At 31.6% G+C, this 13580-nt stretch overlaps 1 protein-coding gene across 1 annotated transcript; it reads left to right on the top strand.

Moving 5' to 3' along the window:
* Nucleotides 1-5051: 5051 nt before the first annotated feature.
* LOC132738120 (uncharacterized) lies at nucleotides 5052-7858 on the top strand. The gene is made up of 2 exons (XM_060725548.1): nucleotides 5052-5516; nucleotides 5800-7858. Exon 2 carries the CDS (start codon nucleotides 5846-5848, stop codon nucleotides 7856-7858), a length of 2013 nt encoding a protein of 670 aa, XP_060581531.1. The 5' UTR covers nucleotides 5052-5516; nucleotides 5800-5845.
* Nucleotides 7859-13580: the final 5722 nt, after the last annotated feature.

Below are 13580 nucleotides of genomic sequence, written 5' to 3'. Positions count from 1 at the left end.
AGAAATTTTCTATTGTGTTTTTTTTATTTCTAATAAAAATAATCATTTTTTAAGTAAGTTATGTTTGAATTACCATAAAAATTCAATTTATACCACCCTATGTGGATTTTATTAAGGATAATAAATTTTAAAACTTAAAAAAATGTTTTTATGCTTATAAACTTCACTGAACTTTATGTTTGTCTGGAACTTTTGTAGTACAAATGAATACGTGTCAGCCTTTTCATATTTAATCCTGTAGTTGTTTGTCAATGTATTAGTTTGTCACATTCATTTCATCTTCATTTGAAATTTTGTAGAACATTTTGGGTCCTACAAATCTGATCTTTTAGCAGCAAACAATTGCCAACAACTATCATCACAAACCGAACTCAACTTTATTGTAACATTTTTAATCAAATTAATGTCCGTAAAAACAGTAGATTTTCAAGATATATCACTATACAAAGCTTTTAAAACATATTTCATTGACTATAGACATGAATTGCATATTTCTGTAAACAATGACATTTTTTTATATATTTTATAATAGTCTCATCTATATATACATACAGAACAGAGATAAAATTACAATAAAAAAAAATAAAGCCATATGAGAAAATGTTCTTTTTTCTTTTTTTTCTCATTTTTACAAAACTAAAATATGTTTCCACTCTTGCTTTAAATAAACCGTAATTTTCCAGTTCATTTGTAAATATTTGTATGCGATACAAATCCTTTATGTTATTTTTCTTTCTTTTTTTAGGTTTTTACTTGAATTTCTGCCAGACTAGTAAGGCATTAATTTTAACTGCGTAATAATATAACTAAAATATATCGGATGAATTTTAAAGAGTAAAATTGAGGAAAATTTGTCAAAAACAATTATTCTCTAATATTAACATAATGCACTTCTAAAATTATTAATTTTGTTATGTACCTAAGTGATCGCGTATCAATAAATTTTAAGGTGTGGTTTTGATGCTATAGATTATTGTTACACTTAAACATTTAATCTGTTGTGTTCGTTTTATGGTCATACAGATCGTTTTAAAAGCGATGTTTTCCTTGTTCCTTGATTATATCTCATGTTTATGTATGTTGAAATAAAGAAAAAATGAAACAAAACATGTTGTATTAGAATAGAGATATCTGGCTATGTTTTGTTTATCTAATGGTAAATACGTTTTAAAGCAATATTTTCCTTGATTATATCTCATGTCATACTCGGTAACCCAGGCATTTACAGTAATGTAATATATTCGGAATGTGTATCGTGGCTTTCGACGATGATCTCATGTCTAGGTATATTGAAAAAGAAAAAAAAAGTTAACCATCTAGATTACAAAAGAGGTATCTGGCTATATTTTGTTTTCCTAATGGTAAATAACTTTTTTTTTAATTATTTTAAAAAAGCAAGTCTACACGTCAGACTTCATGCCAATAGGACACTTTGGCCCAAGGGGATGTAATCGGCGTATACTCAAAATAAGCCAAGGTACGCCCCTGCATGTTTCTCTTAATTCATAACTATGTGATGCTTCATTAATGTTCCAACCTCTAATGTTCCAAAAGCCGCATGTTAACTCCTACTGTTTACTACCATCTCCTCGTGCTTGTTTTCAGTCATTGCCATTAGTTTGTCTATTTGAGTTTGATGTCTTTTATCTGAATACCTAAAAAAATTTGTCTTGTTCACTGTTCTGACGATTTTTATAGCTTCCTCTTTGTCTTCACTAGACGTTTCATATACATAACGTAATACAATATTTAGCGATTTGTCAATGTAACCTGTTCCCTGCTGATCCGTAAGTGTATTCTGGATATCCCCTATGGACTGTTTGTTGTCTTCAATTGAGCGGTTTACTTCAAAATGAATATATTTTGTACTGTCTTCAACATACTTTTAAATTTTGTTATTTCTTTGTGAAACCGCTAGGCAAATACTTTTAACCACTTCTTCTCGGAGTTAGTTTAGCAAGATCTGATTAAATGTCACTGGAATAGCTGATGATTAGGGTATATCGAATTATTAACAAAATGCAAGCTAAAGACTTCGGCCAAAATATAATTAATGATAATGGAACTTAAAACCTTTACCCAAATTAAGTCTCAATTTCATATAGGACAAGTAACCAGGCTTGTATACATGTATTTAACAGTTATAGACAACATAATATTGACATTATCAGTAATAAAACACAAAAAAACAGCCCTCCCAAAATTCTAGCGGCGGAAAACGCAATAACGAACATCAATCAAAGTGCTGCAGCACTGAATGCGACGGACATGCAACCGGAGAGACATTAAGGCTTCTTTTAGAAAAAAAACAAAAACAAAACACAAAATATATAACAGAAAAAATTTGTTCCATACAAGTTCGAGATTTGTAGAGCAATATATTTTGTGTCCCAAACTGATATAATTCAGATTTTCTTCTTTCAAGCACTTAAATACAGAATGAAATTTATGCCTAAAAACTCTGGTCAAACTTGTAAATCAGTGTCCTTATCGATTTATTCTAAGAAATGATATGTAAATAGAAAAAAAAACTGTCAACGAAATATTTCTAGAATAAATCCAGGCAAATAAACTTCAAACATAATACATTATACATTTGAGAATTCTATTTAGAATTGCTTCGTGTTATATCATAGTGGGCATATAGACAATAAAATATAAGTCATTTGTATTTTTATTTCTCTTGGATATGTCTCATTAAAAAAAAATTTGGTTAAAATCATGATAGCAATTAATAGTGTATTTTTTAGATTTTTTTTTATTTACAAGGTAAAGATGTAGAGGCCAGAGCACATCGTTTTTATTTTAATTCAAATGTCACTTAAACCTGCAACTTGACTATTTAAGCCACTAGATGGCGCTGGGGCAGATTTTCATGGTATTTTTGACATGCTTCACATCTAACAGCTCTTTTTTGAAATAGTAAAATAACCAAGAAGTATTTTGCCTAAAAACTTTTTGTATAACTTCTTTGCAACATTTGAAATAAAATGGCAGAGAAAATATCACAAAAGATTCACTTAAATGTACTTTGTGGAAAAAAATCAGTTAACTGTCAAAAATTTGAAAATCCCGGGGCGGAGTAAATGGGGTCATGAACTACAGGTTGTAAACAAATACACGTGGCAGTGTTAACTTTCCAGTAGAAACTTGAAATATTACTCTAGGAAGGGAGCTGCTGATCAGTAATAACAAATGTTATCGTCTGCTATAGTGTTTGTTTACATCAGCTAAATTTAGCACAGGTACAGCGTCCTTTGCATGATTTATCAGATAAACACGCCTACAAAATTCTCCCTACCAGGGCAGGGATATTTGCGGCTTTAAGCACTACAGTGTTTAGTTGTCCTTTTCAATTTCACACTAAATTCCATTTTCAACTTGTTTGCTTCCTACAATTGTATAGAATTTCTAAAAGTATTGCATGTAATCCGCTGGTTTATTAATTACATGTGTAATGTGTACTTCCTAATCGCCTGTCCAAAAATCAGAACAGGTGAAGCAGAATCTATTTTTAGAATAGCGAAGGTTAACTCATATCATGACCTAGAAAAATATGTAAACAAACCACAAGAATCAGAAGTAGAACTGATATTATAACTTCCTTACCATGAAAGACTACATGGCGGTAAAGTGTTGTAAAACTCTCTTCTTACATGCATTTTCAAAAATAGATATTTATACTAACCATTGTACTGTATCTAATATATTAATAACTGCTGAATATTCAGCTAAACCCGCGCTATGAGTCACGAAAATAGTTCTTCTTTTATTAATGCGCGAGTTATCCTAGAGTCACGAAAAACTTTTGATTTGTTAATAATAATGTTTTGTATAATGTAGAAATATTTATTTCCTACTAATAATGTCTTGGAACTCAGAGGTTACGCCTTCATTGTAGTATAATTTGCTGTCCTACTTTTTCGATAGCGGTAAATCGTTTCAGCAGTAATTTGCACATTGCGCAATAATACTACGGGACTACAACATTTTTATCAATAATATACGTTCATATTTTAACTTGGATAACTTAATTTGAAATTGAAAAGGCTAAATATGGAAGACATTAAGATATCCAGACAAAGTATGGGAGTTTTGAAGGATCAAATTCATGTACTATTTCTTGGGCTGTTAATTGGTTTAGGACACATTGCGCGATTGTAACCAACGAAATCCCATGTGTAGATGACTTAGCTCTGAACGCGCCTGAGGGCGCGTCCGTCGCAAAAAGGGTATAATCGCAAAATGTAGTTATGAAACCATAGACTCATGAATGTAGTTTCAGCACACAGAGAAGAAATACAAGAAATCATTGAGAAGGATACGCATCCTTTCCAATTTGATGATAACAGAAGTTATCTGTAATTATGTTTTTACTTTTTTTGAAAGACAAACTTTACGTGTTCTTAAAACAGAAGAAAAATCAAAAACATGCATTTTGGATTAATCAAATTGTATGTAACATCCAATATTTATTTGCAAATGCAAGTGCAAACAAAGACAAAGGTAGTAAAGGAAAGGTACATGGTCAAGGAAAGGCGCGTGGGCAAGCGTATTTGGCCGCCTGAAAAAGGAATTACTAGAGTGACAGTTATAAAAGCTGTAATGTTTTCAAACGATGTTTCAGATTGCATTTTTTCTGGTCCTCATAGGATATGTATATTCCAATTTCTTCAACTTTGAACAAATGGTACAAACGTCATGATGCATTGTCATGTAAATCACATATCCCTTGAAACTGTATTTTTTATATTTTGTGCGATTTTAAATGTGATATTGTGAGGACCGGTAAAATATGTATAACGTTACCAGAGACAATGTGAACCTTTATCTGCCTTGATTGATAATAAAAATACCATCAGTATTAAACGATAGCCATAAGTATCCGTTTTGGGAATGTAAAATCAAAGAAACACGACAAGTATGTCTATAGTAGTTTAATACGGTATTACAGTATCTTAAAAAACAATGTATAGAAATCATAACATTCTTGGTTTATGGTACTACTTATAGTCATAATTATCGCTGTTTCGTTAATTTTTATTCAAACTAAAGGTATGAACTCATACCTGAATTACAGTTTATAGTGAAGCAAGAGGAAAATCAAAAAAATATATATTTTCACATTAACTAACACAGTACGGCAAACATTTTATCATAATACACTACTGTAGGATAAATAAAAAGCTTACATGTCATTGTATCACTTACATATATATTTATTTTACAATTTCATATGCATTTCCGCTTTCTTTCTTTAAACTTTTTGCCCGTCACATGTACAAAATGCAAAACACATTCTTACACGAAAACTTAATAATCCGAACTTTCTTCTTGTCCGGAAGAGTTCGGATCCATGTGGTTCCACTGTATATTTTAAAAGCATAATTTATGATATCTAACTTTAGCAAGTTTACACACACTTCAAAACATAACATTATCTATACATGTACATTGATTTTTCTAAAATATGGTTGACATGGAGTTAGGAAGGGTAGAGGAAGTTTTAGTAAAAGGTAGATATATTTACATAATGTTTATGTTTTGTTTAAATGCTGATATTTGTTCAGAGCATAGTTAAATCATTTAGCTTAATATGATTTAGTACAGTGTTATAATTGGTATATTTAGCAATAAAACAACACGAAAAAGAAAATAAAATTAACTTTTGTGATAACAATTTTAGTGCTAATATACTGTTGTAATCTACAACTTTATACCGATTTTCTAAATAAAATATATTTATATTTTTAAAACTATCCAGTAAGAATTTATCAAAAGATATTTTTGTCCATGTAGGATTTAGCAAATTTACTGGATAGAAACGACACAAAGGCAGTCTTCAATGGAAGATAAAGATTTAAATGATAGAATGTACAGAACACTTGTTGATGTTGTTGGCACAGAAGACGATATTCGTTGTAGACAAGATATGTTCACATACATGGGAGTGGTAAATGGATTTGGAGACAATGATTCAGTTTCCATACCAGGCGGCAGCCTTTCAGAAGGTTTTGACTTAAAAGGTAGTGATGAGGACATTATGCTTGTTCTGAAGAATATTGACGTAGTTCCTGCTGATCAGGATGTAATGATTGATAAAAACACCGTAAAAGTCAACATGCAAGCCGATAAACAACGTGCCGGATATGCAAGCTTAGATTTATCAGTGGATCAAGAAAGATATGTTAATGATGCAGACAATTTGAAAAGAACAGAGGTGCTTTACATAAAACGGTCGCTTCAGAAATCCAATAATCATTGTATAGTAGCAAGTGCAAGATTTAGGGGCCAATTCATTACACCTGGGAAGACTAGCCATGGGCCATGTATTAGCGATGGAATGTTTGATTTTGCAATCAGTTTATATGGGTCTGTATGGCCCAGTAAAGCAATAAAAAGACTAACTACAAGCAAACGTAAACGTTGGCTTACTGAAATTTTTGTGAACGAACTCATATCAGAAGGTTGCATTTACGTGCCAGTTGGACCAAGACATTATTATTCTGGTACATTGTGGAGAATATCTTTTGCAAAAGCCGAAAGACGCCTAATCTTATCTATGCGTCACGTGCAGTGGTTATGTTATGGTCTTCTTAAGATAGTGTTTAAGGAAGGTATTGGAAAAGCTCTGACGGAGAATGACATACTATGTTCATACTTTCTTAAGACATGTCTCTTCTGGTTGATTGAAGAAACAGATAATGATGAGAATGTTTGGAATCAAGGCAACATTTTCAATTGTTACATGATGTGTCTTGATAGACTCATCAAATGGGTTGAGGTGATGAACTGTCCGAACTTTATCATACCTGAAAACAATATGTTCCGAGGAAAAGTTAATGATGAAAACAAATCAGACATATTAAAAGTTCTTCTTCAGATGAAAACTTCTGGATATCAAGGGCTACTTACATGTGAATCACTTCGTCAATACATGGAAACTTCTACACGAATAACACCTTTCGAACGTGAAGCTAAACTGGATCTTCTTTGCTTCAGAGTATTACACATTTATCCGTTCGACGACAAGAATTTGCTACAAGGAGCACTGGAAAGAATGGAAAAAGAATATGAAAAACAAGAGAAGCTGTTTACAAAAGGAATAATTGGAAATATTGTTTCCACTCTTCACCAAGAACTAGCTCAAATGATAGACGTATCTAAAAGTAATGAAGACGGACAAAAATTGAAACCCCTACAGAAATATCATTTACTGAAAGGTTGCAAATCTGATCGACTCCGTGGCCTTATTCTTCTAGCATCTTTTTATTGCACCGACATGAAATATTATACTGCTCTTGAAATACTTAAAACAGTCACAAGAAAATTAACACCTGAAGCCGGATTGCTTCTTCGACGAAAGCCAGATTATACGCAAGCTGAAATACAGGAGTATAAAGAAAGATTCTGTGGTAAAGTTTTATGTTTAGATGAGAAATTTAATATTGCAACCATAAGAAAAGTAGTACTTTTAGATAATTCATCCATTGTTCCGGATGAATTTCAGCCTAAAGTTTTCAATTACCGGCCGTTGAATATGATGTCGCCAACAATCTATGCATATGCATTAATGTTTGTATGTTACCATCATACCAATGAAGAATCAAAGGCATTAGAGATGTTAGCACATCTTGAACACATCATAAAAACTAAGTTTCTTATTTCACCACTTGGCGAAACATTCTCTACTGATTGTACAGTTGTCGGAGTATGTTTTGAAACGCAAGGCCATTACGAGACAGCTATGAAATACTACAACAAAGCTTTAAACTGTGAGCAGATATGTAGAAGTACTGCATACCGCTTTCGTCGTCTTGAAAAAAAGATTTGGAATGGCACGGTAGTGTCACATTGAAGGTTCCATGATAACCGCCGTATGAACACATCTGCGGATGTTTCTAAATTCAAAATTCTACCATTTCATGTTTAAATGTTGAATTCTGCTTAAGCCGGTGCTAGGGGGCGTGGACGGTAACTTGCACTTTCCAGTACCGTCCATGAACAGGCTCAATCAAACCGAGCCTGCAACATTTTCAATTTTGCCGTGTTGGGCTTTCTTTAGGGATTCTTTATTTATCTATTTTTTGCTATAAGTTCAGTTGAAATATAGATATAAAATTTGTAATAAACAATTATCGATATGATCGTTCTTGATAAAAGTGAGATGAATTTACTTGCTAAGATAAGCATTTAGTCAAAACAGGTATCACACACGTACTTAAGGTGAGTCCCTTTCAACGTCTGTTTTGAGATGTGAAAGGCATTGTCTATTAAGTACAATTCAAACTAGAAACAAAACAATAGAGAAAATTATAAAAAAAATTAAATTAAAAGATATAATTGACATTACCTACTTACATTATAATTTACGTGATACTCGTACATGTATAGGCATTGGTATTGGTGATACATTTTCTATAGAAATGTAATACTTGTTTTTCTTAGTATCATTATTACAGTTGTAATCTGTTCCAGGTCCTGCTTTAGTCCAAAGTAGGTACTGAAAGCTTATTTATTACCCTTAGTAGATAAGTGATCGTAAATACTTTTGAAGGCAACCGAGGAGTGTCCTGTACGTGTCCATGATTCAATGAACAAGACTTAGTTCCTTGCATATGCATTTCATGGCTTTAATATTATAATTCGTCTACTTTTTTGTGTTTTTCTTTTTCATCAAACCCAAACTGATAGAATTGGACTGAGGGGTCAGTTCCTCTCTAACCATTTTTGCATCCGTATGTGCAAGGTAAACTCCATTACAATGTATTATACATGTATATATGGTAATGTTTGCATTGAACTACATTTTATAGAAAATTAGTTGATTATTCTGTATGAGTTTTTGCAAGCTTTTTAGGAAAAAATAATAGTTTTTGTTTTTTTTCTAGTATATAATAAATTGTTTACTTTGAATAATATAAATAATCTATGAATTGTTTAGAGCCACAGCGCCATTGATTGTCTTTAAAGCTTCATGTGACGAAATTCAAATCAAACGCAAGCCAGTACCTCAAGGTTACTGTGTTGTGTTTTAGTACATTTTGGAAGGTGATATATCGACTTTTTGATATCGTCTTTTCCTCATTCATGGACATATTTGTTTCAACCGAGCACGAAAGAATAAAACAACCCACAACACTTCCACTGACCAGAACTGTAGCTCAGCTTGGCATGGTCACTATGTGAGGGAGGGGAGGGTCAGAATTTAGAACTGGTATAACAAAAATATTTTTGATTAACTTCACTCAGACCAATTTCAACCTAAGGAAATGGTTCTTTAAGAAATATATAAAATGTTTTGATAAATAATCTGCATACCAATATTTCCAATACGTGGATCCCTCTGTATCCAGCTGTGAGATTTTTCAAAGAATACAATACATTCTTGAGATAGGCAGGTGAGGTTTTCTTGAGGCCTTAAGTAAAATTGCTGTTGTTCCAACGACTGACCTACCTATTAGTTGGAGCCTTTTCAGTTATATACAATGTACTATCAACAGTTGGAAACTGATTATAAAAGACATGTAAATCGATATTAGCTGTAAAGTGAATTATGATTTTAATGGCATATACGAGTACTGAAGCAGAACCACTGACGTTCATTTGAGAGATTGTAATTAGACTCAGCATTCAGTGACATTATCTTAACCATTTACCAATAGTTTTAAACGTTTTATCCACCTCAGTGAAAAGCGACATAGCTTCTATAAGAGATCGTCTATTTACTTGGCGGTATTCAATTCCGCATCAAAGATCAACAAAGACGGAACGAAGCCCTTGTAATATCCACTCCCATAGAAACACTGAAAGGGCATCCAATTCGGCCTAAAACTAGATTTGGATTTTTAATTCTAACTGCAAAGACATGCTTCTTTTAAATGAGTGTCCTCTGCTGTTAATAAATCTTAACCAAACAATATCCCGGCTTATAATAGCAATCACTAGGTTAACTTAATTAGAATGCAAATTTCTAAGGGTGGTCACAAATACAGTATTTCTTTAATGATATTTTCTATATAAAACCAAGTGCTGTTTATCATGTTAACATATATTTTTTGACATTATAAGCTTTCTTTGCTGCTCTAGACGTTGTCTCGCTTGTGTAGTGTGTAAATACTAAGAGCGATTGACAAAATATTAATAACAAGAATAACATTGTGGGCAGCATAAAGTCGGTTCAGAATAATCAGGAAAGTCTGATATAAAAAATCTCATAAATTGAATTGAAATTGTACAAATTCAAAGCACACATAGTTTTACAATAAGTGATTTAAGGACTGTACATTTTAGTGAACTGAATTTTGATTATGATTGAGAGGAAAATCGGTCATTGCTTTTCCTTACATGACAAACTAGAATTGCTATAATTTCTATTTGCAGATAGCTTGTCAGAATGATTCTGTTTATATTTAAAATATGTTTTATTAAAACCGCAAAATTTAACTATAATTGCGTAGAATAATCTAAATCACCGCTACAATGCTGCTTTCTTACGTACTGGATACAGATTCTTTTTCTTTGTATGTTTAACCTTGTATGATACGATTTTGTCAAACAAATGATAAATTATTTTACAACAAAGTTTTAAAAGCACTGAATATTTTCTTTACGAATAACAAAAATGCCTACCAGTTTCCTTGTTAACTCTGTGATCTCAATACCAGATGACTACGTAGTTCAAAACCATTCTGTGCGCTTCAGAAAGCCGACTAATAAATCGGTCGTAAATCTACAAAATATCTTGCAAAATCAAAGGAGGAGAAGAAGAAGTAATTTTATTCTTTCATAAATATCACAATTCACAATTGACAAATCCATTATAGCTCATAGTCACATTTTTGGTACATACACTTATGACTTAATATCGGCATAAGTCAACAATAAATTTGTTAATATAGTTAATGTATATGCAAAAAACAGGATATACTACTCTTACAAGCTTTGAATGCATTTTATTCGTACTTACTTCCCTTGCATTTCAGAAATTGTCTAATGCTTAGAGTAGTAAAATCCTAAAAACTATGTCTGCTTTGAAAATCTGTTTTGTTCATAATTGAATCTTAAATGATTATTAAGATTGACATAAAATATAAACTAATTATAAACATTATTTTGCATCTTCATATTTTTGGTATTATTTGTATAAAACAGTTTCCTACCATGTCAATACATACATACATACATACATACATACATACATACATACATACATACGCACGCACGCACGCACGCACGCACGCACACACACACGTATTTTGAACAGCAATATTTATACGCCATTTGACGTCATATATACAACCAAGACTCCTTCGGGATCATTGATGCCAGCACTATTAAGTGTTGAGAATTGAGTACCGCTCAAGCCGGTGCTAGGGAGCATAAGGGATGTTGCACGTATTCATTATCCCTCATGTACAGACTCATTCAAACCGAGTCTTCAATTCTCTTGTAATTTTGCTGTTTTAATGCTTCCGAGGGATCACTTTTTACCAGATTTTTTTAATTAAAGACATGGTAAAATCAACAATTAAATGTGATACTATTCATGAAGTTTAACACATACTTATTATTTGTTTTGTATTTTTGTCAGCATTTTGTTGAAAATATGAATATGTTTATTTTTTTCTTTTTATACGCCGTAGTACAACCATGCGCAGTCAATAAAATTATTTAAGAATGTAACACAATATATGCTATCTAAATATCATATCTACATCTTCTTATCCTAAATGCATTATATACATATAATGATAAATTTCATATTACTTTAACATTTTCTGATGAAAACAATTCTGCTTGGTCGAGCTCTGTAGCTCTATTTATATATTTATCTCTAATTGCGTCATACAGGTTACATTAAAAAAGGAAATTCTTTTTACTTATTACAGGATATGCATCTCACAGTTCTTTTTCGCCGGTCACATTCTATATTTAATCGATGTGAGGATACTTTTAATCTACATAATGCTTTTCTGTAATTACTGACATTATATAAGTGTTTTAACGTATGGTTGAAAACCAAAACTAAATATAGATATATAAAAAATATCTCTAGTAATTGAGTGTCAATCCTACTTTGCCATATTTGACAAAAACATCCCTTATTTTTTGTTTAATATGAATACAAATATGAAAAACATCTCCTACTCCCTGTTCTAGCCAAACATGATAAAAGCCTAATCTCGATAAAATATTTTTAACACATGAAGCCCAATTTTTTAGGTTGACTTTCAATGTCATTTTACATCATTTTATATGTATAATTTATATTTTTATTTTCAGGACTGCTAGTTACTTTCAACAAATATGTTATAATGCACATAATTATAAGACTATATAGGTCCGTTCTTCCAAGATCGCCAAATATAAAATCATTTTGTGTGTGTGCTTACTTTTACACCTAATGTTCGTTCGTTTGCTAAACATTGTATGCACTCTTTCAATTTGGTTTGCTTGTAAAAAAACAACACCTTAGCACCATAGAACAGAACTGGCTTATTTAGTTTATCAAACAAGTCTAACACACGTAAGACAAATAAACATCCTAGACATACATTTTTTAACTTAAAAATTGCCTCGAATGCTTGTCCTGATAACGTGTTACAGGCTTTTTTTTTAAAGGAGCCACTTGAAGTAAAAACAATTGCTAGGTACGTATATTTATTAACGATTTCATAAGTATTTCCATCATAATAAAAAGCCAAGTTATTTGGTAAACTTTTCGATTTTTTTATCTTTATTAAAATCTGGAAACAAAGTGATCCCTCGGAAGCATTAATCACAACAAAATTACATGAAAATTGCAGACTAGGTTTGATTGAGTCTGTACATGAGGGATAATGAAAAAGTAAATATTATATTCCACATATATATAGTAATTTTCAGCCCATAAAGTAAGTCGTTTGTTAATATTACTTGTCTGCATGAAAAAATCTATCATCTGGGTTATTATTTGCTTTAAAATATTCAGTAAAAGAATCAAGTGAAATTCCTTTCAGACCTTTCTTATAACTACATTCTTTCAACATTTTACAATATAAATGTGATCGTGAGCGGACCGTTTGATGATACACTTTCTACTACTCTAGCCATTTCATATTTGAAATCGTTTTACATGCAGTCTCATGTTAACGTGAGTGACAGTATGTTTAAATAGCTGTCGACTTGAAAAAATATTTCCTAGTCATTGTGTCCCATACCGTGTCAATCGAAGGCTGTAGTAACCTATCATGAAATCCAAACGAAACCACTTTGTCAGACAGTGAACGTGAATTAAAAAAAACTCGAAACTGCATGGGTTTTTTTTTTCGTTTTTTTTTTCTTCAAATATTGAAATGTACTAGTGCTTTGTTAGCCATCGGTTTACTGTATATATTCAATATCATTTCTCCACAAAATTTGGACGATTTAAAATCATCAGAATTACTTTGAAACGATTTAGACGTAATATGCATTATAAGCAAAATCAAACGATTTTAATTACAAAATATAGGTGTGATTGAACTTTGCGAGCAAAGCTAATTATGTACTTTCATTTCAATTGTACATTTTTCCCAGAATCATACATGTACGAGTAT

This window comes from Ruditapes philippinarum, unplaced genomic scaffold (assembly GCF_026571515.1).
Source record: "Ruditapes philippinarum isolate M1 unplaced genomic scaffold, ASM2657151v2 ctg94_1_1_1_1, whole genome shotgun sequence".
Classification (NCBI taxonomy): Eukaryota; Metazoa; Mollusca; class Bivalvia; order Venerida; family Veneridae; genus Ruditapes; species Ruditapes philippinarum.
This window is presented reverse-complemented; position numbering and strand designations above follow the sequence as displayed.

What these genes read in the sequence shown, in the direction of transcription:
- LOC132738120 (XM_060725548.1), top strand. Translation starts at nt 5,846, where the DNA reads ATGGAAGATAAAGATTTAAATGATAGAATGTACAGAACACTTGTTGAT.